At 41.6% G+C, this 27,335-nt stretch overlaps 3 protein-coding genes across 4 annotated transcripts in view; all 3 read left to right on the forward strand.

The window, feature by feature from the left end:
* The window catches only part of LOC129483360 (salivary acidic proline-rich phosphoprotein 1/2-like), a 175,748-nt gene that overhangs the window by 126,809 nt on the left and 21,604 nt on the right, over positions 1 to 27,335 (forward strand). The gene's annotated exons all lie outside the window — the stretch shown is intronic.
* On the forward strand, positions 3,462 to 6,227 carry PRR4 (proline rich 4). The gene is made up of 3 exons (XM_055280649.2): positions 3,462 to 3,894; positions 4,864 to 4,899; positions 5,902 to 6,227. Exons 1-3 carry the CDS (start codon positions 3,831 to 3,833, stop codon positions 6,207 to 6,209), a joined length of 408 nt encoding a protein of 135 aa, XP_055136624.1. The 5' UTR covers positions 3,462 to 3,830; the 3' UTR covers positions 6,210 to 6,227.
* Positions 21,402 to 26,166, forward strand: LOC129483363 (histone-lysine N-methyltransferase, H3 lysine-79 specific-like). Its single transcript, XM_055280651.2, is given in 9 exon segments — positions 21,402 to 21,757; positions 21,759 to 22,158; positions 22,161 to 22,427; positions 22,430 to 22,927; positions 22,930 to 24,183; positions 24,186 to 24,694; positions 24,696 to 24,741; positions 24,744 to 25,099; positions 25,101 to 26,166. Coding segments are annotated over 9 exon segments (4,344 nt in total). The 5' UTR covers positions 21,402 to 21,457; the 3' UTR covers positions 25,815 to 26,166.

The raw sequence follows: 27,335 nt of genomic DNA on the forward strand, positions 1-27,335 counted from the left end.
TGGTTGTGAGGTGTGGGTGCATGTGGGTGTCATGGCTAGTAGGCAGATGGGTGGCTTCCTGCTGTTCACTTCTTCCCTGGATTGGTGGTGCATCACATCAGTTCGGATGCCGGGGTCTTGATTAGTTTATCTGGCTAGGCTCTGGGAAGCTAGGGTCATGGTGCTGCAGATACCTGTATGAATGTGTTGGAATGATGGTGGGGCCTCAAGTGATAGAGAGCTGGGTGCTACTGATGCTCAAAGCAAGACATACGCTCTATGTAGGTTCAGTTTGGAGATGGCACTGAGCCATAGCACCTTACATTGCAGGGGCAGAGGGTGCTCAAGGTGAGCTCTTACTATGTAAGGTGATGCAGTTCGGAAATCCCAACTGCTCTCCAGACTGGTTTTGGTGCCAGTGAGAACAGTGGGGCAAAGATTGTTGACATTTTTTATGGCAATGAGGACCGCTGGGGAACTACAGCTTACTTTTTCCTGTAGAATGGAGTTACTGATGACCCTGAGCCAACCTTAACTGAAGAGAGAGTATGTCAGAGGCAGGATGCTATATTGAGTTTCTGTACTTCACAGAGGTTTTTCTGTTCCCCTGGTGGTCTCCAGCATACTTTTTACATCACACTAGCTGACATAAAATTGTTTGTTTTCTTGATTTCTTTTTGTGGGGAAATGAGTGCCAGGGAACTCTAGTCAGCCATCTTGCTGATGTTCTAAATTCTATTTTTAAAAGATCACTCTGGCTGTTTTAAGGAGAACCATGGAATGTGGTGAGGGGCAAGAATGTCACCAAGATCAGTTGGAGACTGTTAAAGTCCTCCAGCAGGGAGATTCATGGCCTGACCCAGGGTCTTCTGGTAGAGATTATGCAACTGATCATATATGGGATATCATTTGAAGGTAGAGCCAATTGGATTTGCAAAGGGCAGTACACGGAGGGGACTAAACAGTCAAGAGTGACACTTATGCTTTTGAAAGGTTGAGTGAAACGTCATGAACTGAGAAAAGATTGTGAGGTGTTATCAGCTAAATTGTGTTTCCTCCAAACTCTCATGGTGAATCCCTTACCCCTGATACCACTGAATATGACTTTATTTGCAGTAGGGCCTTTAAAGAGGGGATTAGGTTAAAATGAGGCTGATAGGTTTGGTGCTAATCCAATCTGACACCTGTCCTCAGAAGAAAAGAACATTAGCACAGAGCACAGAGGGGCACCAGGGATGCACGTCTACAAATAAAACCCCATGTGAAGACACAGCAAGAACCGGTCATCTAGAAGTGAAGGAGACAGGGCCTCAGAAGACACCAAACCTGTTGACACCTTAATCTTGTACTTCAAGCTCCAGAACTCAACAGAAAGTAAATTTCTGTTGTTTAAGCGACTTGTGGGGCATTTTTTTAGGGTAGCCATAACAAATTAGCATGAAGGAGAGCAGGTTTTAGGAAGCAGAAATCAAGAATTATATTAGGGATATGTTAAGTTTTCATCTGTTGTAAAAAGCAAGTGGATTGCTGAGAGCGTCCACACACCTACAAGTGCCTAAGCTCCTGCTGCAGTCCTGCTTCTCAATTTGACCCCACCCTCACTCACTGACAGTGTCTGTTTCAGCTCCTCTGTCACCTCTGTTGTGGTTGTGTGTGGTGAGATCATAGCTGATATTTATTATTTCCTGATACATTCATCTCTTTCTCTCCTTGCTTACATTGGAGAATGTCAGGGTAAGGGTCTGAGCTGAGTGATATTTTCAGGCATCATCTGCTGTCTTCCTGCACTCACCAGCCAAGGAGAAGCCTGCTTTCCACCAGGACTGCAGTTTCCTCAGCCACCCACACAGTGAATCATGTCTGCATGGCATGCCCCTCTGCTCCTTCTCTCTGACCTTCCTTTCCTACCTGATGGTCTACCATGAGCCACCTAGGCAGGACTGCTTATCTCCAGTTCCCATGTTAAACAGTGTCTGGTGAAATCAAAGGCAGCAATCCTAGTAACACAGCTGGATCTGTAGGCCCAAATAACTACTCTCTCTCACCCATAAAACCCATAAAGCACAGCTAGAATTCTTGTGCTTCCCACATAGAGAAGAATTGCTAACTCATAATATATTTCACCTTCAAAATATGTCTGTAATTATGCCAGAGAAAATATTTATTTTTTTGGTCACCTTGCCAAAGTAAAGTTATCCATAACAAACACCATTGATTAGAAAATCTTCCTATAATATTACCTCCAACACTTCAGAAGAGCCAGACCAGACCTTCATCTGCACAGCACAGGATCCACTTATCCACAATGGTCAAGAGGCCTGTCTTTAAGATTTCCAGTCACATTCCCCCAACTCTGTCATACTTCCAACCAAGCTATCCTCAAATTATCACCAGTCCTGTACAAAAATGTAACAATCATACAAGACCTATACAAGGTCTGTAATGAAAAGTGGCAGCTGGTGATACTGAATGATCTAGGGGTTCCATGAAAATATAAGCAGAAAACTACTAGATAGAACAGAAAAGTCAGCAGGTGAAGATTGAGCTACCAACTCAGGACCCTATCAAACTTTTTAGAAACACAAAACCTTGGTGCCAAATTTTAAAAACAAAAATGAAGAAAGCAAGCGAAGAGAAGTACAGAACCTTGTTTAGAAAATCAAATAAAGATTTCTCCCAGAACACATGAAGAAAGCAGCCAGATATAAAACATAGGGAGGATTGATTCACAATATAACATATCAACAAGTAAGGTTCAGCACAAGAGTGAATAAGAATAAGAATATTGCCGAGAAAATAATCTTTGGTGAAGGCAATCTGAGAAGCAAATAGCATGGAAACTAATTAAAACATAGAAAATCAATGCAATACTTGAGGCTTTCAACAGGCTATCATACCATCTAATTAGATTGTATTATTGTGTCCACTCAATAGCCAGTGTGAATAAAATATTTGGTACAAGAAGTATGACCTAAACTGAATCTTATAGAACATTCTAGAAAAGAGAAAGACCGTGGAAGAAGTCTTAGGACATAAAATCGCATAGCTTGTTCAAGGAACTGTGTATTCACACTGTTCTGATGCAAAAATCTAATGGTGCTTTCTGTGGCCAATTTTATTTTACTAACCCCCAGGATATTAATAAAGATAGAATGTTTTAATACCTGTGTTCTACAACAATAAAGTATCTCTGGTTAGTGCTAGATTAGGAGAATCTTAATCTCTTTGGGCCAGAGTAGCCTGAGGGTAAACCTTCTGTCATCCACGTGTGCCCAAGTGTGTGTTGTCCTTACACAACTCAACATTAAACAGAAATGATCTCTGTATTATTACCATATTATTATGAAATTAAGCTACCTATCATCTATATAGGTATATATGCCATAAAAATGGAATTTATGCTACACTAATAGCTAGAGATATTAATCATTTTCACTTCTGGCTATAGGATCACTGCTGACACACATATACAAATGTGAGCACATGTGCACACAGACAACCAATGCAGGGGAAGGACCAAGTAACTGTCTAACCTGATTGAAAATCAAATGATGACCAAACTTCAATTGTATTTGTGCTGATTGCTTGGATACTGTTTCTTCAGAAACTATGCTCAAGTCACAGGTTGTACCTAACCACATCCTACCACCACATCCTGCTGGGCTAAAGTCCCAAAAAGTAATAAGAGATGCATTCAACTTTATGAGAGGAGAGCAAAACCTAATCTTTCAGGTGGTGAGGTCCACCCAGTATGGAGCTGAAAGGTGCCATTGTTCTGCTCATGTTTATAAAGGGAGCTGCCATTTTTCTCTCAGCAGAGAGTTGGGAGCAACTCCAGAGTCTCCTTCAAGATGCTGCTGGTCCTGCTATCAGTGGTCCTTCTGGCTCTGAGCTCAGCTCAGAGCACAGATAATGGTAAAAAAATAATTTTTTAAAAAAAGGAAATGGGGAGTGGGATGAGGGGCCGTGAGTCTTCTAGGGCCTCAGGGGTCCACCCTACACCACTGCAGAGGAAGAGTAGGAGGGAAGGAAGGAGGTTGAGAAGAAGGGTAGGGCTTTGGAGCTCTCATTCCAAGGATGACATCTGTTGTGCCCTCATTCCATGCCAAGGCCTTATACTTTATTTGATATACACTTGGAACCCAATAGAGAATTTCAGTTAGAGGAATGACAAAGTAAGATTTGCATTTTTAGAAAGACCTGGCTGTGCTGTGAAGGATGCAGTGGAGAATGCAAGACTGATCCAGGGAAGTCCAGCTATGAAGATGCTACAGTAATCTCAGTGGACAGCGATGATGATGTCCTTGCTGTACGGGGGATGCAGAATCAATGAAAGAGATAAACAAACATCAGAGTACTTTCAGACATAGAGGACTGGATAATACATTTGTGTCTTTCTACATAGTGGTATAGAAATATCAGGTCCCCAAATTCCCATTTTTCTTCCAATCACATTTAAAATTTCAATATGTTGCAAGCAGTATGTGTAAGATTGTATCCAAATATTTACTCCTGGTTGCTCCTCTTGGGAAAGCTTGTGAATATGATCAAAATATTTAAAGAAGGAAGAAGGCAGCAGAACTAAAATACGACATGAAAATACTAAGAGCAGTTTGCCTAAATTAGGATTAGGGTTTGAGGGATCCTAAGGATGACAGAAAGGGACTCTTCTATGTTGAATTCATGGTTGATGCTCAGCGGTAGTAACAACCCTGCCTCCCCTAACATCTTCCTCCCCTTCCAGCAGCTTCACAAAAGATGGTTGATTAGGTAACTTAGGGGATGCACAGGGTGTGGCCAGAAGACCCCTTTCCCTATAGACCACTATGAGTCCTGAAAGATTTATGAGGTTATGTTCACTTCATCCTGTGCTTCTTTTCTTAGATGTGATCTATGAAGACTTTACTTCCACCACACCAGGTAAATCCCAATGATCCTCAATCAATTTCTTTTCTTTTTTTTTCCACTAGAATTTTTTTTAGTTTCTTTCAGTGTCTTCTTCTCATCACTTTTTTGGGAGGAGGTGGTAAGAGGGGTCAGGCATTGATTAATATTAGTGCCCCTAAATATACAGGCAATTCTTACCCATCTTCGATTCTGGGGACCATTGGTGACTATTCTGGCCACCAACTTGAATCCAGAGATGCCTGGCTTTGAGGACAATAGGAGTGGGCAGGCTTTTTGCCCAGGCTGGAATGACTGCTGAGAGATGATGAACAAATGAGAAGTGTTCTCATTCTGACTCCTCCATCCTTAACTGCTTCTTTCTTCCCCCAATATTCCCCTGCACAGTTATGTGGCTTCAGGGAGTAATGCAAAACAAAACAAAAAAATCAGTGCATGAATGTCTTTTCTCTGTGTTGACCCACTCAGCTGTGTCACCACAGATGATAAATACTTGCCACAGCTGTTTAGTGATCACGTACAGGCTTTCACATTGTCTTTCTCTTCTGTCTCTTAGTATTTCTCTACTTGGTTCCAGGAGCCTGGGAAATCAGCTCTAGTTTCCACATAAGTCTTAGGTGCCCAGAGATGGAGTCACAGTTTGTAAGTTATTACAGCAACCAAAATTAAATAAATAACCAGTAACATAACTGAAAGCTATAATGCTTTTGCTTTTTTTTTTCTGTCCTTGGAGACATCCTCTGGCAACTCTAAGATATGCAAGAACCCCTCTTTTCAAATTTAAGGAAACATACTTGTCACAGGAGCAAATAAATGAGACTTTCCATATCACTCTTACATGGATTAAGTGAAGAGCTGCATAAAAAGAAAAAAAAAACAGTGGGCACAAGGGAAGTTGACAGTCAAGCAGCAGGTTTGGGGAAAACAGGACTGTGTGGTAAGGTGAGAGAAGTATAAAGAGAGGAGAGTTTTTCTTCACTGAGCTCATGCATTCTTGTCCATTAATTACTCACACAGATGTAGAGGACTCAAGTCAGAGCCCAGATCAGGGATCCCAGAGACCTCCGCTTGAAGGACTCCTACCTAGACCCCCTGGCGATAGTGGTAACCAAGATGATGGTCCTCAGCAGAGACCACCACAACCAGGAGGCCATCACCACCATCCTCCCCCACCACCTTTTCAAAATCAACAACGACCACCCCGACGAGGAGGCCATCACCTCTCTGTACCCCGATTTCCTCCTGTCCGCCTGGAGGAAGTACCACCACCATTCTTCCAGAGGGACAGACCACCAAGACATCCGCAGGACCAGCCACTCTGGTAATCTAGAATTCAGTGACAGGTATGATTCCAGTTCATTCTCCATTAAATGCCCAAACTGCTACTGTTCTCAAACTTTATCCTGTTCACAAATCAATTGGAAATATGTTGAAATTACGTAAGCCTGGACCCCATTTCTAAAGATTTGTATTCAGATCTTCTTGGATAAGATTTCAAGTCCTTGTATTTTTAACAAGCTGTTCAAAGAATTCTTATCTTATGAAATACTGACCTCCCCAACTTTTTTCTTAAGATGACTTGTCTCATTAAAATGAGTTGGTAATGAGGAAGTGGGGTGTGTTCTCCCTTTGGTGCTCTGCCTCCTGTCTTTGAGTCTGCCTTCTCAAACCCAAGAACTCTCCATCTCAGGTTTCTCTCAGGTTTCCACCAGAGGACTCTTTGCTCAGTCCTGCCTCACACCAGCCTCTCAGGTCCAGTGTCCCTGCTAAATGATACTTGAACTTGATGCTCCTATATCTTATTTAATTTTTAAAATACTTATTTTGAAATTAGTACATGCTCAAGGAAAAAAAAATATAACTGAACAGAATGGTATGAAGCTAAATCTTAAAGTGATGCCTTATCCTACTTACCCACACCCCTCACCAGACGTCACCACCATTAATTTTTTGAACATCCTCCTGGAAATATTTATATGTATATAAGCATACGTCATTATTTTTCCCACAAATGATATATTGTTTTATATGCAGATCTGTATTTGCTTATTTCAAATAATATATGTCTTAGATAACTTTATAATTTCACAGAGACCTATAGATCTTCCTGGTGATTTATTTGTACATTTTTCTTTTGTTGTTACAATTGTATACTATTCTCTTGTGTGACTGTACCATGATTTCTTCAATCAACCACTATTAATTGATATGTAGGCTTCTATTAGTTTTTCACTACTATAGGTTCAAGTTGCAGTCATTTTCCTAAATATAACCTTGAATGTTTTGAACAGTAACCAAAACATAAACACCATAAAAATAATGTTTTCTTAATCTTGAAAGCAATAATTTACTTTAGTAATATCATCAAGAAATTAGATAAGTTTTGCCATGTTGTATCTTGTGTATAAATGTCCTTGTTTGTTTGTTTGTTTGTTTGTTTCAGAAAATAAATAAGAAGATAACTTCCTTCAGAAAGCCATGACATTGAAATAATATGGTCATAACTCTTTCTTCAGTATACCAATAAAATATTAATAGCATGCAATTTCTGATTGTTGCTTCTCTTTGAGAGTGTTTCTGAGTCTAGAATTTGAGGGCCATTAATACAATCTAAGAATATCTGGGACTCCTGCTCATTGATGCTTCCAGCAGGCTTCCCTCCTCCTTTATCTTAATAAAGCCAGCTGCCAAGGGGAAAGAGTTCCATTGTTCCTCTTCTGTCTTAGATTGCATAGCACAAATGCAAATTCTTAAAATTATTTTTACATCTTACATTGATATTCTTGTAACTTTAGGAAAACAAGGAATATATAACAAACGAGAGGGAGTTGCAGGTGCTGGGGAATTCTTAAAATTTCCAAAACTATTAATCCTGGTTTCCAGGGGCATAAATGTAGTTCTAGATCTCTTCTCCATAACACTCACTATTCTCTTTTCTCCTCTTTTTTCATTGCTCAGTTCTCTTCCTCCCTAAGTCCTTCACCATTCTTTATAAAAACTTGAGTGGATTTCATAAAGGGTGCAGCATAATGTATTTTAAAGGGCAAGAAATTTAAGTAAAACTCTGTTCTGATTGTGAAAATTCCAGCAATATCAGTATTATTGTCAGATAACAGACTGCCAAATTTAACTCAAGATGCTGAGGGAAAGTTGAATAGAAAATAACCCTAAGAAGCAAAAGAATTTGATATGTAACTGTCTCCAACCACCTCTCATTATCACCTCCAATGTCACTGAATACAGAAAATTTTAATATCTAGTCTTTATCATTAAAAAGCACATAATTCTTATTTAGATTTTTTAAGTACAGGAAACAACAAGTTTCTGAATTCTTTCTGAGTTTCATTAAACAAAATATATAGGACAGCAAGGATACTCTGTTAGGGAAACTATTCAATAGTACATAAACAAATGAACAGTATGCTAAAAGAATAATAAAATATGTTGAAAGGATGAGGATATTAAAGGTGGTTCAATATTAGACAATTGGCCATACCATATCTGATTTTGATGATACTCAGATGAGACTTTGGATTTAGATTTTAGAGTGGATGCTGGAATCAGTTAAGACTTTGGGATTTGGGGGATGAAATAAATGTACTTAGTACGTGAGACCATATATTCGTGGGGATGACCAGGGACAGAATGCTATAGTTTGAATGTTTATGTCTCTACAAAATAAATTTATGTTGAAACTTAATTCCCTATGTAATGGTATTAAGAGAGGGAGTCTTTGGGGGAAGTGACTAAGTCATGTGGACCCTACTTTCGTGAATGGAATCAATTTCCCTATAAAAAGAGGCTCCCAAAGGCTGCTGAGCTGTTCCATCTCTTTTGACATGTAAGGACTCTGTTCATCCTTCTTTCACACTTCTGCCTCATGAGAGAGAAGCCAGGAGAAATTGTCTGTTTGGAATGGGCTCTCACTCAACCCCAAATCTGGTACCATCTCAATCTTCAACTTTCCAGCCTCCAGAGCTATGAGAAATACATTTATATTATTTATAAATTACCCAAGATAAGATATTTTGTTAATAGCAGCTCGAACTGGCTAAGGCAGAGGGCTACTTACAAGAATTAAATGTACATAGATGAAACTGGAAACCACCATTCTCAGCAAACTATCGCAAGGACAGAAAACCAAACACCGCATGTTCTCACTCATAGGTGGGAATTGAACAATGAGAACACATGGACACAGGAAAGGGAACATCATACTCTGGGGACTGTTGTGGGGTGGGGGGAGGGGGGAGGGATATCATTAGGGGATATACCTAATGTTAAATGACGAGTTAATAGGTGCAGCACACCAACACGGCACACGTATACATATGTAACAAACCTGCACATTGCGCACATGTACCCTAAAACTTAAAGTATAATAATAATAAAATTAAAAACAAGAATTAAATGCATAATGTATATAAAATTACCTTATAAAATGTATATAAAATTACCCTACATGATGTATATAAAATTACACGATTTGAGTCTTGTAAAATGCAACATGTGTATAAAATTACCCTACATGATATACAACAATGAAAGTTCAATACATTTAAATTTATTTATTCTTTTATTAGAAAAGACTCGTTTTGTTCTTTCTAATAATGAATTATCTTATAATAAATTATCTTTCTAATAATGAATTAACTTCTAATAATGAATTATCTAAAAAATAGATTATTTGATAAACACTTGCTTTCTTTAGCATTAAAGCCATTCAAAAAAGAAGCAGAAAGGCCATCTAAAAGGTATGTTGATGAACAAATGCACTGTTGCATGTCATCAGGTGGCTGGTTAACGTGAATAAAAACTAAGTCTCCTTCCTCGTTTAAATTCCAGTGATTCTGCTCCTTAACATTTAATATTCAGCCTATTCTCTACCTATACAGAGAGTAATGCCACCTGTAGGTCTATTGTTGCTCAGATGTTAATCTGGGAAGTAAAGCCCAGTTCCTCTTGAAAAGGCAGAGAATTTAGACAGAAATTCACCGACTGCTTTTTTACAGAAAGTAAACTAATTTCTGCTTCCAGAAAAATGGAGTAAATGTATTTTGCCCTATTCCTTCTACTAAGAAAAACTATAAACCCTGAACATTATATATCAAATATATGAAAACTCAGACCTGGAGAGACAAGGCAGATGTGGTAGGGACTCAATAAATTGTATAGTGACGAATCCTCTAAGTTTTCTTTTTTGCTTTATAATTTGCAGACTTTTAGCTGAAAACGCCATCAACATAGAAATACTAACAGGCACATATGAGAATTTCCCAACAAAAGCCTATTATTTTAGGCAAAGGTCAAGGAAATAGTCTACCAAAGCAGAAAACATTTAGACAATAACCACTCTACTGTAGTCAAGTACCACAGAAAACACTATTACCTCAAGTGAAGAGCTTAGATCTTTAGATCTTCACATCTGCCAGGCTGTGACAAGGTGTCCCAACCCTCCTCCAGAATAGTATCTCAGAATAGCAGAAGTTGGAACTTTCATCCCCAGCTTGTGGTAATAAGCCCCTTACTCTCCTTCCACAACTTGATATGACTGGAGAGCAAATGGGGAGCTGGACCTACTCTAAAAGCAGCAATGAAGAAGCACCCTCTTTTCCATACCAGGTGGTGCTTGTGGAGGCCATGTGGGAAACAGTAACAAGTCACTTCTGCCTCCGAGACAGGCTATCAGTGGAGGCCTAGTGGTGACTCAGAATCCACCTTCCAGCCAGTAGTAATGAGGAACATTCCCCTGCCTAGGTATCAACAGAGATGGAGAGGAAATCTTTATTTCTACCGTCACCTGGCAGTAATGCAGTGTCCCTCCCTCACTCCCTTGCCTTGCTGGAGTAGTGTCTGAGGAAGCTAGCTAAGACAGAAAAGGTAAATAAGTTCTAGAGTCTCATAATGCCTAAAATGTCCTGGTTCATTTAGAAATCATTTGGTATACAAAGAACCAGGAAAAATCTCAACTTAAATGTAAAAGATAATTAGAAGATTCCAGAACAAAAGTGACAAAGATGTTGGAATTATTCAGAAAAGATTTTAAAGCAGTCATCATAAAAATGCTTCCAGTATATTACTTACAAACATATATGAAACAAATTTTAAAAATAATCTCAGCCAAGAAATTAAAATACATGAAAGAACTGAATGGAAATTTTAGAACTGAAACTTAAAATAACCACATAAAAAATTCAAAGAGATAAGCAGGAAAAAACCATAAACACAGCCTCAGGGACCTGTAGTATTATAACTGAAGGCCTAATTTTTGTGTTATCAGAGTCCCAGAAGGAGACAAGAAATAGGCAACTTTGAGAAAGGTCTCAAAGACTGAAAACTTCCTTAATTTGGCAATGGGCAAAAACCCACAGATTTCTAAATTCAAGCAAACCCAAAATCTCTTAGCCATTTTGGGCTACTGTATCAGAATACCATAGAATGGTGGTTTATAAAAACAGAAATGTGTTGCTCACAATACTAGAGGCTGGAAGACCATGATCAGAATACCAGCATAGTTGAGTTCTGCTGAAGACATTTTTTGGCTGTAGATGGACATCATCTCATTGTATCTTCACATGTTGGAGAGAAGAAAAAGATATCTCTTGTCTCCTTCTCCCTCTCTCTTTCTCTCTTTTTTTTTTTTATAAGGCCTCTGATCTCAACATGAGGGCCCCAGCCTCATGACTTAATCTAACCCTAATTACTTCCCAAAGGCCTAAACTCCAAATAACATCACATTGAATTTAGGATGTCTACATATGAATTTTGAGGGGACACAAACTTTCAGTGAATAAAACTAACCAAGATAAACACAAAGAATCCAAACTAAGGTATACCATGGTAAAATATCTGAAAATTAAAAGAAAGAACAAATTTTGAAAGCAGCTAGAGGAAATAGCTTATCTATAGGAGGGAAAACAATACAAATGGAAGCAGGAAACATCAGAAATAGATGAAAGCCACAGAAAAGTGGCGCAACACTATCTATGTGATGAAATAAAATAACTTTTGATTCTGGTTTTTATATCTGGTATATTTATCTTTTAGGAATGGAAGGGCTATAAAGACATTTGATGAAAGAAAACTGAGAGGATTTGTCACCAGAAGATCTACCTTTTAAAAAGGGCCTCAAGAAAATTCTCTATCCAGGAAAAAAAAAAAAAGATTAAAAAAGAAACTTTAAAACACCAAAATTAAAGAAAACACAACGGAAAGGGAAAAAACGAATAACCTCATCTTCCTTTTCCTCTTCAGTTTGGTAAATTTATTTGACAGTTGAAGTTAAAATTATGACATTATCAGATGTGATTCTAAGTGTATATAGATAAATATTTAAGACAACTATATAAGGAACAGAGGAGGGTAAAGAGACATACAGGGGATCAAGGAATAAGGTTTCCATACATCTTTCAAAGTACTAAAATTCTGACCCCACTAAACCATGATAAGTTATTACATGTGATGTAAAACCTACAGCATCCACTAAGATGTCTGCACACAGAGATATAGTCAAAAATACCACAGATAAACCTCAATGGAATTCTAAAAAAAAAAAATTAAAGTAACACACATGAAAGCAAGACGTACAAAACAACAATGACAAAAAAAGAAAAAAAACAGACAAGCAGAAATCACAAAGTAAAATGGCAGGTTTGTGACCCAACATATCAATAATTACAAATAAAAGTGTTCTAACGTGAACAAAGTTGCTGAGTATTGAGTTTCTATATTATAGAAATAAAATAGCATATGCTATTATCAAATTTTATGGGATATTTATATTTTTATATACATTGTACAAAGGTTATGTTAAATATTTTAATTAATATTTTGTACAATTAATTTTTGGTACAAAGTAATTATTTTGTACTATTAATATTATTGTATAAAACATGTATATTTTGTAAGTAACCCAGGTGAAGCTCTCAGCTCCATCCATGCTTGGCACAGGGAAGCTGATATGGTTTGGATGTTTGTCCCCTGAAAACCTCATGTTGAAATGTGATTCCCGACGTTGGTGATAGGACCTGGTAGGAGGTGATTGGATCATGGGGCAGATTCCTCATGAATGGTGTAGCAGAAGCTTGTCCAACCCATGGCCAGCACTCTGCATGCAGCCCAGAATGGCTTTGAATATGGCCCAATACAAATTCATAAACTTTCTTAAAACATTGAGTTTTTTTGCAATTTTTTTTTAGCTCATCACCCATCGTTAGTATATTTTTTGTATTGCCCAAGACAATTCTTTTTCTTCCAATGTGGCCTAGGGAAGCGAAAAGATTGGACACTCCTGGTTTAACACCATTCTCTCGGTGATTAGTGAGTTCTTGCTCTGAGTTCATGCAAGATATGGTTGTTTGAACGTGTATGGCGCCTCCCCTACTTGCTCCCACTCTCACCATGTGACACGCCTCCTCCCCCTTTGCCTCTTGCCATGATTGTAAGCTTCCAGAGGCCTCACCAGAAGCTAACCAGATACTAGTGCCATGCCTGTACACCCTGCAGAACTATGAGCTAATTAAATCTCTTTTATTAATTACCTTTATTTTTTATTTTTTTTTGAGATGGCATCTCGCTCTGTCATCAGGCTGGAGTGCAGTGGTGCGATCTCGGCTCATTGCAACCTCCACCTCCTGGCTTCAAGTGATTCTTCTGCTTCTGCCTCCTGAGTAGCTGAGACTACAGGCACTTGCCACCATGCCCGGCTAATTTTTTGTATTTTTAGTAGAGACAGGGTTTCACCGTGTTGGCCAGGATGGTCTCAATCTCCTGACCTCGTGATCCACCCACCTCTGCCTCTCAAAGTGCTGGGATTACAGGTGTGAGCCACTGTGCAGAGCCCCTCTATTTCTTTATGGCAACACAAGAATGGCTAATACAGAAGCCTTCACTGAGAGCTGCTAGTGTGAAGACAGTCACTGGGTGGGGCTCCCCATCATTTGCTTGCCATGTCAAGTTCCCTCATGGCTGTCTCAGAGGTCTTACTTGTCCTGATATCTACACTATTCCTAAGTGACCTTGTCTAAGCCCATGGCTTCAAATGCCACTGAAATCAAGTTTACAATCACAGCTGATAATGTCATAATTGTAACTTCAACTGTCAGATACATTTACCAAACTGAAGAGGAAAAGGAAGATGAATTTATTCATTTTTTCTCTTTCCACTGTGTTTTCTTTAATCTTGGTGTTTTAAACTTTCTTTTTTAATTTATTTTTCTTGGCCAGGGAATTTTTTTTAGCCCCCTTTTAAAAGGTAGACGTTCTGGTGACAAATCCTCTTAGTTTTCTGTCATCAAATATCTTTATAGCCCTTCCATTCCTAAAAGATAAATTCACCAGTTTCATTGTCATTTGAAGCCATGGGCTTAGATAAGGTCACTTATCTAAGTTATAGCATGGCACAGGTGCTATGACTCCTTCAACCAACCCAGGTTTGGCACCCACCTCATTATTTTCTAGGCAGCTACTTTCATTCATCAGTTGAAATTTGAAAAAAAAAAAAAAAAAGAAAAAAAACCAACAACATTTAAAAAATCGGGACAGATAGTTTGAGTGCCTATTTTGAATCCACTAATATTTATTCCTGGCTAAACTGTGCACATCAGACTAGTGGCCCATCACAAAATTTCATACTGAAATGTATTGGATATAAAAGGAAAATAGAAAGAAAAAGTGAAAACATATTAACTGGCAGAACAGAAATACTACAGTCTTAAAATAAGTCAGGACGAGCCTTCAGACTACTTTTCTATTTAGAAGAAAAGTCCTGAGACAATGGGTTTTATCAAGCCAGGATAAAGAAACATAAAATCTGATATTCTTTAAAACAAGTTTGTCATATGAGTCAGGAATTTATTACATGTTGTACAAAAACCAATAGTAAATTAAAATTTTCTTTCTGAGACAAGCTAATGAGTTAATAATTCTGTAACCTAATGATTCCAAACATTGATGTATTACTTGTTGAAATGTATTAAAAAGCAAAAAGATGCTTTCAATTTAATCTGGTTAACTGACTAATTTTTCAAGAGGAAGATGAGGTTGATGTCATTAGCCTCAGTAAGTACCATAGTTAGAACTAGAATCCACATCTTCTCCACTCTCAAGTCTACACACAACTCTGAAGTATTCATCATCCCCACCTTACAAATGCAGGGAAACTAAAAGTAAATTTTTGACATGCTTGCTTGTCATTTACACTATTTGCATATACCCGCCTGCAAGTACAAATATATGTAATATCAAAATAATTTTATACAAAATCATACATACTCTTTTGCAAAAATATAATGTAACCATAAGAAAATCTTTGCTAACTGTATCTCCCTCTGCCCTCCACCACACACACTGAACCAAACCAGGTGTAGATGAGTAAGATGTTTATCCTGTCTGTAATATGCAGAATAATGACCTCCCAAGCATGCATGCTTCCTAATCCCCGGAACCAGTGACTATGTTAAATTACATGGCAAAGGGGATTATTGTTGCTAGTCAATTAACATTAATATAGAGAGATTATCCTGGATTATCTAGTTGAGGCTAAAGTAATTAAGAGGTCCTTAAATGTGAAAGAGATGAAAGAGTCAGTGCCACGGTGATGTGGTGTGGTGTGGTGTGGTGTGGTGTGATGTGATGTGATGTGATGTGAGGCTCCTATAAAAGAAGGGTATAAAACTGGAGCAGAGTATATGAGTCCCAATTCTTGAGTCTGTCCTGGAACAACTCCTGAGAAAAATCAAAGATCAAGAATAAAATTAAATATGAAAATCTTTGGTTTTATCTGGTATTCCAGTCATGGGCTTTTCATAATAAATGGCAGTGACATCTAGAAATAAGAGCATCAATTTCTTAATTTGAAAGATAAAACCTCCAGGGAAATTACTTTCCTGTTAACATTCAAAGAATATTAGTTTTTTTGGTAATTGCTACAGTCAGAAACCTGACTCAAGAAACAGTACGATAAGCTCACCCATGACAAAGCCATGCTACTTTTGCCATGAACGCTCTTAGCCTAGGCCATAGAAAAACTTGCAGACACCACTAGTGTGGATTACAGCTGAAGAAACGATATGCTAACTACACTACTAGTCAAGGCCAATGCACCATACCAAACAGACACCCCAAGACACACTCATACAAATAAGTCTCTGTGAAACATACTCCATAAAATTGGAAGAGGCAACTTTTCCACTGGATGCATAGAAATTAAGGTAGAAACCCATTAACCATGAAAAACAAAGATATATATATTTTTTTTTCAAAAAATAATAATTCTCCAGTAAGAGACTTCAATTATAAGGAAATATATAAAATGCCAGAAAAATAAATCAAAATAATAACATTAAGGAAATTCAGTGAGATAACAAGAGAACACAGGTATACAGTTCAGTGAAATCAGGACAATTCATGATTTGAATACAGCAAAGAGTTGAGCATCAAAGAAAAGAACCAAACAGAAATCCTAGAGCTAAATAATTCAAGAAATAAATAAAAAATATAATTGAGAGCTTCAACAACGGAGTAGACCAAGCAGAAGAAAGAATTTTTAAACTTGAAGATAGATATTTTGAAATAAGACATGCAGACAAGAAAAAAACAGAATAAGGAATAAATGAAGTCTACAGAATTTATGTGATGCCATTAAGTGAACAAACATTCATATTTTGGGCATTCTAGAAGGAAAAGAGAAGGGCAAAGGTAAGGAAAATATATTTAATGAAATAATGGTAGAAAAGTTCCCAAGTCTTGGAAGAGAGACGGTTATTCAGGTACAGAAAGCTCAAAGAACTCCAAATATATTAAGCCCAAATAGGCCCTTCTGAGCCTTTTAAAAACAGAAAGAAAAAAGTTTCAGGTTACATATAAAGGAATCCCCATTAGACTAATAACATATTTCTCAGCAGAAATCTTACAGGCCAGAAGAGAATGGGATGATATATTCAAAATATATAGAGAAAAAACCCTACCATCCAAGCATACTATGCTGAGCAAAACTGTACTTCAGAAATGAAGGAGAAATAAAATCTTACACAGACAAGCAAAAACTATGAAAATAAATCACCAGTAGACAGGCATTACAAAAAAATACTCAAAGCAGTGTTACATATAGAAGAAAAAAGATGATTAAACCCATAATAAAGACATGCAAAACTGTAAAACTCACTGACAGAATCAATAAAAAGGGAGAAAGAGAAAGAAATAAAAATTATATTTACATCAGACAAAATAGACTTCAAGTTAACAGCTGCAAAAAGAAGAACCTAAGACATGCAGACAGAAAAAAAAATAAAGAATAAAAAAAGCCTACAGAAGTATAATAATAAAGAGATCTAGAAAGGGAATGTTACAATTGTAAATATACATGCACTGAACACCAGAGCATCCATATATATATAAAGCAAATATTGTTAGATAAAAAAGGAAAGATAGACTCAAATACAATATTCAGGACTCCAACACTTCATTTTCAGCATCAGTAGCATGATCTAGACAGAAAATCAAGAAAGAAATATAGGATTTAAACTGTACATAGACAAAATGGGCCTCATAGACATTTTTTAAAATTTCCAACTTTTAAGTTCAGGGACGTGCAGGTTTGTTACATGGGTAAATGTGTGCCATAGTGGTTTGCTGCACAGATCATCCCATCACCTAGGTATTAAGCCCAGCATCCATTAGCTATTCTTCCTGATGCTCTCCCTCCCCCCAGCCCCCACCGTCCAACAGGCCCCAGTGTATGTTGTTCCTTTCCCTGTGTCCATGTGTTCTCATTGTTAAGTTCCCACTTATAAGTGAGAACATGTGGTGTTTGGTTTTCTGTTCCTGCATTAAAGTACTGGAGTTAATGGCTTCCAGCTCCATCCATGTCCCTGCAAAGGACATGATCTCATTCCTTTTCATGGCTGCATAGTATTCAATGGTGTATAGGTACCACATTTTCTTGAACCAGTCTGTCAATTATGGACATTTAGGTAGATTCCATGTCTTTGCTATTGTGAATAGTGCTGCAATGAACATATGCATGCATGCATCTTTATAACAGAATAATTTCTTTTCTTTAGAGCATATACCCAGTAATGAGATCGCTGAGTCAAATGGTATTTCTGTAGATCTTTGAGGAATCACCACACTGTCTTCCACAATGTTTGAACTAATTTACACTTCCACCAACGGTGTAAAAGCATTCTTTTTGTCCACAACCTCGCCAGCATCTATTTTTTTTTTTTACTTTTTAATAATAGCCATTCTGACTGCTGTGAGATGGTATCTCATGGTGTTTTTGATTTGCATTTCCCTAATGATCAGTGATGTTGAGCTTTTTTAAATATGTTTGTTGGCTGCATGTATGTCTTCATTTGAAAAGTGTCTCTTCATGTCCTTTGTCCACATTTTAATGTTTTTTTTCCTGCAAATTTGTTTAAGTACCTTATAGATACTGGATGTCAGACCTTTGTCAGATGAATAGATTCCAGAAATTTTCTCCCATTCTGTAGGTTGTCTGTTCACTCTGATGATAGTTTCTTTTGCTGTGCAGAAGCTGGTTAGTTTAATTAGATCCCATTTGTCAGTTTTTGCTTTTGTTGCAATGCTTTTGGTGTCTTCATCATGAAATATTTGCTTTTGCCTATGTCCTTAATGGTATTGCCTAGATTTTCTTCTAGGATTTTTATAGTTTTGGGTTTTATATTTAAGTCTTCAATCCATTTTGAGTTAATTTTTGTATAAGATGTAAGGGAGGGGTACAGTTTCAATTTTCTGGATATAGCTAGCCAGTTATCCCAGCACAATTTATTAAACAGGGAATCCTTTCCCCATTTCTTGCTTTTGTCGGGTATGTCAAAGATCAGATGGTTGTGTGTGTGGTCTTATTTTTGGGTTCTCAATTCTGTTCTATTGGTCTATGTTTCTGTTCTTTTACCAGTACCATGCTGTTTTGGTGACTGCGGCCTTGTATAGTTTGAAGTTGGGTAGCATGATGCCTCCAGCTTTGTTCTTTTTGCTTAGGATTGACCTGGCTATTTGGGCTCTTTTTTAGTTCCATATGAACTTTATAATATATATATGTATTTATATTTACCTATAAATATATATATTAATTCTATGAAGAATGTCAATGTAGTTTAATGGGAATAGCATTGTATCTATAAATTGCTTTTGGCATGGCCATTTTCACAATATTGATTCTTCTTATACATGAGCATAGAATGTCTTTCTATTTGTTTTTGTCGACTCTGATTTCTTTGAGTGGTGGTTTGTAGCTCTCCTTGAAGAGGTCCTTTATTTCCCTTGTTAGCTGTATTCCAAGGTATTTTATTCTTTTTGTGGCAATTGTGAATGGGAGTTCATCCATGATTTGGCTCTCTGTTTGCCTATTGCTGGTATATAGGAATGTTAGCAATTTTGGCATATTGATTTTGTGTCCTGAGACTCTGCTGAAGTTGCTTATCCACTTACAAAGCTTTTGGGCTGAGACGATGGGGTTTTCTAAATATAGGATCATATCATCTGTAAAGATAGTTTGACTTCCTCTTTTGCTATTTGAATATTCTTTGTTTCTTTCTCTCACCTGACTGCCTGGCCAGAGCTTCCAATGCTATGTTGAATAGGAGTGGTGAGAGAGGGCATCCTTTTTTGTGCTGGTTTTCAAGGGGGAATGTTCCAGCTTTTGCCCATTCAGTATGATATTGGCTGTGAGTTTGTCATATACAGCTCTTATTATTTGACCTCATAAACCTTTACAGAACATCTCACCCAACTGCTGCAGAATACACCTGCTTTTCATGAGCACATGAAACATTCTACAGGACTGACAATATGTTAGAACACAAAAAGAGTCTCAAAACAAAAACTTTAGATTAAAATCATGTCAACTATCTTATCTGACCATAATGGAATAAAAGTAAAATCAACAACAAGAGGAACCTTGGAACTATACAAACACATGGAATTTGAACTGTATGCTCTGGAATTACCAGCGGGTCATAAATAAATTTAAAAGGAAATTATTTTTAAGTCATAAAACAAATGACAATGGAAATAATATATCAAAACCTATGCAATATGGCAGAAACAATATGAAGAGGAAAGTTTATAGCAAGAAGCACTTCCATTAAAAAAGTAGAAAAACTCCAAATAGGCAACTTAATGATGCATCTTGAACTAGAAAAGTGACAGCAAACCACACTCAAAGTTAGTAGAAGATAAATATCAGAGCAGAAATAAATAAAATTGAAATTAAAAAATACAAAAGATGAATGAAATAACAAGTTGACTTTTTGAAAAAATAAACCAAATTAGCAAACTCCTGAAATGACTAATTAGGAAAGCAAGAGAGAAGACTCAAATTAATAAAATCATAAATAAAAAAGGAAATTAATATTACAACCAGTACTGCAGAAATACAAAGAATTATTAGACACTTCTATGAGCAACTATATGCTAATAAATTGGAAAAACTAGAGAAAATGGATAAATTCCTGGACAAATAAAACTTGCCAAGATTGAACTATATAGAAATCCAAAACCTGAATAGACCAGTAACAAGTAAAGAAATCAAAGCTATAATAAAAAACATTTCAGTAAGAAAAGCCCAGAACCTGATGGCTTCACTGCTGAATTTAACCAAACATTTAAAGAAGAACTGATACTCAAAATATTTCAAAAAATAGAGGAGTACAGAATGCTTCAAAATTCATGCTATAAGGCCAGTATTACCGTGGTACCAAAACTACAAAGACACGTAAAAAAAAAGAGGCCAATATTCTTGATGAAGATTGAAGTAAAAATTCTCAGCAAAAAACATGCATTAATGCAAAATCCTCAACAACATAGTGAATACAATTCACTATGTTGTTGAATTCCATTTGTTGAACTCAGCCAATGGAATTCAACAACATGTTAAAAAAAAAAAAAAGAAACCCTCATCATTACCAAGTGGGATGATCCCAGAGATGCAAGGTTTGTACAGCATATGCAAATTAATCAATGTATATATTACATCAACAGAATGAAGGTCATAAACCATATGATCATTTCAATTGATGTTGAAAAAGCATTTGATAAATATCCCTTCATGATAAAAGCCACAAAAAAACTGGAGATAGAAGAAACATACTTCAAAACAATAAAAGTTATATATGACAGACACACAGCTAGCATCATAATGAATAGGGAAAAACTGAAAGCCTTTCTTCAAAGATCTAGAATATGGGGAAGATGCCCACTTTCACCACTATTATTCAACATAATACTGGAAGTCCTAGATAGAACATTCAGACTAGAGAAAGAAATAAAGGGAATCCAAATTGGAAAGGAAAATATCAAATTGTCTTTGTTTACAGATGATACGATCTTACATTTGAAAAAACATGAAGACTCCCTGAAAAAGCTATTAAAACTGATATTAAAAATTCAGTAAAGAGCGCAGCGGCGGCGGCGGCGGCCTAGGCAGAGACCAGGCCCCCTCCCCTCAGCCTCCCGCCCCTCCCTCCCGCCCGCCCTCCTCCGCCCACCGGCGGCCCCGCCCCTCCCCCAACCGCCCGCCTAGCATGGTGCGGCGGCCGCGCGCGCGGACATGGGGGAGAAGCTGGAGCTGAGATTGAAGTCGCCCGTGGCGGCTGAGCCCGCCGTCTACCCGTGGCCGCTGCCGGTCTACGATAAACATTGCGATGCTGCTCATGAAATCATCGAGACCATCCGATGGGTCTGTGAAGAAATTCCGGATCTCAAGCTCGCTATGGAGAATTACGTTTTAATTGACTATGACACCAAAAGCTTCGAGAGCATGCAGAGGCTCTGCGACAAGTACAACCGTGCCATCGACAGCATCCACCAGCTGTGGAAGGGCACCACGCAGCCCATGAAGCTGAACACGGCGGCCGTCCACCGGGCTCCTGCGCCACATCCTGCAGCAGGTCTACAACCACTCGGTGACCGACCCCGAGAAGCTCAACAACTACGAGCCCTTCTCCCCCGAGGTGTACGGGGAGACCTCCTTTGACCTGGTGGCCCAGATGATTGACGAGATCAAGATGACCGACGACGACCTGTTTGTGGACTTGGGGAGCGGTGTGGGCCAGGTCGTGCTCCAGGTCGCCGCTGCCACCAACTGCAAACATCACTATGGCGTCGAGAAAGCAGACATCCCGGCCAAGTATGCGGAGACCATGGACCGCGAGTTCAGGAAGTGGATGAAATGGTATGGAAAAAAGCATGCAGAATTCACATTGGAGAGAGGCTATTTCCTCTCAGAAGAGTGGAGGGAGCGAATCGCCAATACGAGGTGTATCACCAGCTGAAGGAGCGGTTTGCAAACATGAAGGAAGGTGGCAGAATCGTGTCCTCAAAACCCTTTGCACCTCTGAACTTCAGAATAAACAGTAGAAACTTGAGTGACATTGGCACCATCATGCGCGTGGTGGAGCTCTCGCCCCTGAAGGTCTCGGTGTCGTGGACGGGGAAGCCAGTCTCCTACTACCCGCACACTATCGACCGCACCATACTTGAAAACTGTTTTTCTAGTCTGAAAAACCCCAAACTCAGGGAAAACAGGAGGCAGCCCGGCGCCGCCAGCAGCGCGACAGCAAGAGCAACGCGGCCACGCCCACTAAGGGCCCAGAGGGCAAGTTGGCCGGCCCCGCAGACGCCCCCATGGACTCTGGTGCTGAGAAAGAGAAGGCGGGAGCAGCCACCGTGAAGAAGCCGTCTCCTTCCAAAGCCCGCAATAAGAAGCTAAACAAGAAGGGGAGGAAGATGGCCGGCCGCAAGCACGGGCGCCTCAAGAAGATGAACACTGCGAACCCCGAATGGAAGACCAAGAAGAACCAAACTGCACTGGATGCCCTGCACGTTCAGACCGTGTCTCAGACGACGGCCTACTCGCCCCAGGATGCCTACAGATACCCTCACAGCCCGTTCTACCAGCTACCTCCGAGCGTGCAGCTGCACTCCCCCAACCCGCTGCTGGTGGCGCCCACCCTGCCCGCGCTGCAGAAGCTGCCAGAGTCCTTCAAGATCCAGTACCTGCAGTTCCTGGCATACACAAAGACCCCCAGTACAAGGCCAGCCTGCAGGAGCTGCTGGGCCAGGAGAAGGAGAAGAATGCCCAGCTCCTGGGCGCGGCTCAGCAGCTCCTCAGCCACTGCCAGGCCCAGAAGGAGGAGATCAGGAGGCTGTTCCAGCAAAAATTGGATGAGCTGGGCGTGAAGGCGCTGACCTACAACGACCTGATTCAAGCGCAGAAGGAGATCTCCGCCTATAACCAGCAGCTGCCGGAGCAGTCGGAGCAGCTGGAGAAGGACAACCGCGCGCTCCGCAGCCAGAGCTTGCAGCTGCTCAAGGCTCGCTGCGAGGAACTGCAGCTGGACTGGGCCACGCTGTCTCTGGAGAAGCTGCTGAAGGAGAAGCAGGCCCTGAAGAGCCAGATCTCGGAGAAGCAGAGGCACTGCCTGGAGCTGCAGATCAGCATTGTGGAGCTAGAGAAGAGCCAGCGGCAGCAGGAGCTCCTGCAGCTCAAGTCGTGTGTGCCGCCTGACGACGCCCTGTCCCTGCACCTGCGTGGGAAGGGCGCCCTGGGCCGCGAGCTGGAGCCTGATGCCAGCCGGCTGCACCTGGAGCTGGACTGCGCCAAGTTCTCGCTGCCTCACTTGAGCAGCATGAGCCCGGCCAAGATTGTGCTGAGGCGGCACCTGAGCCAGGACCACACGGTGCCCGGCAGGCCGCCCGCCAGTGAGCTGCACTCGAGAGCTGAGCACACCAAGGAGAACGGTCTTCCCTACCAGAGCCCCAGCGTGCCTGGCAGCATGAAGCTGAGCCCTCAGGACCCGCGGCCCCTGTCCCCTGGGGCCTTGCAGCTTGCTGGAGAGAAGAGCAGTGAGAAGGGCCTAAGAGAGCGTGCCTACGGCAGCAGCGGGGAGCTCATCACCAGCCTGCCCATCAGCATCCCGCTCAGCACCATGCAGCCCAACAAGCTCCCGGTCAGCATCCGCCTGGCCAGCGTGGTGCTGCCCGGCTGCGCCGAGAAGGCGAGGAGCACCCCCAGTCCTGTGCTGCAGCCCCGTGACCCCTCGTCCACACTTGAAAAGCAGATTGGTGCTAATGCCCACGGTGCTGGGAGCAGAAGCCTTGCCCTGGCCCCCTCAGGCTTTTCCTACGCTGGCTCGGTGGCCATCAGCGGGGCCTTGGCGGGCAGCCCGGCCTGTCTCACACCTGGAGCAGGGCCTGCCACCTTGGATAAGTCCTCCAGCTCTGGGAGTCTTTTTGCCACCGTGGGGTCCCGCAGTTCCACGCCACAGCACCCCCTGAACAGCCCTGGAACTCGCTCCTGGCCTCTCCCGCCCACCAGCTCTCCTCCAGTCTCAGGCTTGGTGGGGCCACCCAGGGCCCGCTCCTCGAGGCCAGCAAGGGGGACCTGCCCTCCGATTCCGGCTTCTCAGATCCTGAGAGTGAAGCCAAGAGGAGGATTGTGTTCATCATCGCCACTGGTGCAGGCACTGCCAAGCAGTCGCCCTCCAGCAAGCACAGCCCCCTGACCGCCAGCGCCCGTGGGGACTGTGTGCCGAGCCACAGGCAGGACAGCCGCAAGCGCGGCCGGCGGAAGCGAGCATCTACCGGGACGCCCAGCTTGAGTGCAGGGGTGTCCCTCAAGCGCCGAGCCCTGCCATCCGTCGCTGGCCTTTTCACACAGCCTTCGGGGTCTCCCCTCAACCTCAACTCCATGGTCAGTAACATCAACCAGCCCCTGGAGATTACAGCCATCTTGTCCCCCGAGACCTCCCTGAAGAGCTCCCCTGTGCCCTACCAGGACCACGACCAGCCAGCCCCCTGTGCTGAAAAAGGAGCGGCCTCTGAGCCAGACCAACTCACCTCAGACGAGGAGCCAGGCTCTGAGGACGAGCCCAGCAGTGCCCGAATTGAGAGAAAAATTGCAACAATCTCCTTAGAAAGCAAATCTCCCCCGAAAACCTTGGAAAATGGTGGTGGCTTGACCGGAAGGAAGCCCACGCCCGCCGGCGAGCCAGTCAAGAGCAGCAAGCGGAAGTCCACCTTCTCGCCCATCTCTGACATCGGCCTGGCCAAGTCTGCAGACAGCCCGCTGCAGGCTAGCTCCGCCCTCAGCCAGAACTCCCTGTTCACGTTTCGGCCCGCCCTGGAGGAGCCCTCTGCCGATGCCAAGCTGGCCGCTCACTCCAGGAAAGGCTTTCCTGGCTCCCTGTCAGGCAGGGGCTGACGGACTCAGCCCGGGCACCAATCCTGCTAACGGCTGCACCTTCGGCGGGGGCCTGGCCGCGGACCTGAGTTTACACAGCTTCAGTGATGGTGCTTCTCTTCCCCACGAGGGCCCCGAGGCGGCCGGCCTGAGCTCCCCGCTGAGCTTCCCCTTGCAGCGCGGCAAGGAGGGCTCGGACGCCAACCCATTCCTGAGCAAGAGGCAGCTGGACGGCCTGGCTGGGTTGAAGGGCGAGGGCAGCCGCGGCAAGGAGGCAGGGGAGGGCGGCCTGCTGCTGTGCCGGCCCACGGACAAGACCCCGCTGCTGACCTGCAAGGCCGCCAAGGCCCGGGACCGCGAGCTCTACCTCAAGAATGGCCACAACCTCTTCATCTCTGCGCCGGCCGTGCCTCCCGGAAGCCTCCTCAGCAGCCACGGCCTGGCCCCGGCGCCGTCCTTCGCAGGCGGCGCGGCGTCCTCTGCCCAGACGCACCGGCCCTTCCTGGGCCCCTTCCCGCCAGGACCGCAGTTCGCGCTCGTCCCCATGTCCCTGCAGGCCAACCTCGGCTCCGTGGCCGGCTCCTCCGTGCTGCAGTCGCTGTTCAGCTCTGTGCTGGCCGCTGCAAGCCTGGTGCACGTGTCGTCCGCTGCCACCAGACTGACCAACTCGCACGCCATGGGCAGCTTTTCCGGGGTGGCAGGCGGCACAGTTGGAGGTAACTAGGATTTCTACCTCAACCGCGAGACCTATGCAAGGACAGTGTGGACCAACTGGCGCCCGCGGCATGGTGCCCCCCGGCCTGCCGGGCTCCCACCTCCGGACGGCAGAGGCGAGGATGGACGGGAGCTCCACTGTGAATCGGCGGCACGCGCCGCAGGAGGCTGGGACTGGTCCAGTTTGTACTGTCGATAGTTTTAGATAAGTATTTATCATTTTTTAAAAAGTAAAAAAAAAAAAAGTCAGTAAATTTGAAGGATATAAAATCGACATGCAAAAATCAGTAGCATTTCTACAAGAAAACAACAACAAACATTCTGCAAGAAACATCAAGAAAGTAATCCCATTTACAAAAGCTACAAATAAAATAAGATGCCTAGAAATAAACTCGACCAAAGAAGTGAAATATTTTTATAATGAAAACTAGGCCGGGCGCGGTGGCTCACGCTTGTAATCCCAGCACTTTGGGAGGCCAAGGCGGGCGGATCACGAGGTCAGGAGATCGAGACCATGGTGAAACCCCGTCTCTACTAAAAAAAATACAAAAAATTAGCCGGGCGTGGTGGCGGGCGCGTGTAGTCCCAGCTACTCGGAGAGGCTGAGGCAGGAGAATGGCGTGAACCCGGGAGGCGGAGCTTGCAGTGAGCCGAGATTGCGCCACTGCACTCCACACTGGGCGACAGAGCGAGACTCCATCTCAAAAAAAAAAAAAAAAAAAAAAAAGATTTTAACAGCAAATAGAGAAATTTAAAGGTTGAGAAAAAAAAGGATCTCTTTAAATATTAAGAAGACTTGCTTTTCTTAACTAATCAAAAACCTAATAAAAGACAACATGAAGCACAACAGATATAACCCAATCTGAACAACAGAGAAAACATAGGAAAAAAAATTAACAGAGCCTCAGGGACTTGTAGAATTACAGCAAAAGACCAAATATGTCATCTGAGTCCCAGAAGAAAAGGAGAAATAGACCAGGCCTGGAAAAGAACTCAAGGAGGTAAGGGTAATACTTTCCAAATTAGGCAAAAGACATAAACCTACAGATTTCAAAAATCATGCAAACCCCCACTGCCTTAGTCACTTTGGGCTGCCTTAACATAAACTGGGTGGCTTACAAACAACACAAATTTAATTCTCTCAGGTCTGGAAGCTGGAAGTCCGAGTCATGATGTCAACATGGTTGGGTTCTGATGAGGGCCATCTTCTGGATTGCAGAAGGACGTCTTCTCCTTGTATCCTCACATGACAGAAACAGAATCACTTGTCTTCACCTCTTTTTATAAGGGTGCTAACTCCAACATGAGGGCTCCATCCTTGTGATCTAATTTAAACCTAATTACTTCCAAATACCATCACACTAAGGATTTTTTTTTTTTTTTACACTGGGGATTGAGATTTAAATATATGCATTTGTGGGCACACAAAAGTTTGATCCTTAATGCCAACGAAGGTAAACACAATGAAATCCACACCAATATATATCATAGTCAAACATCTGACAAGAAAAAAATTTAGATAGAGGAATTA

This window comes from Symphalangus syndactylus, chromosome 5 (assembly GCF_028878055.3).
Source record: "Symphalangus syndactylus isolate Jambi chromosome 5, NHGRI_mSymSyn1-v2.1_pri, whole genome shotgun sequence".
NCBI lineage: Eukaryota > Metazoa > Chordata > Mammalia > Primates > Hylobatidae > Symphalangus > Symphalangus syndactylus.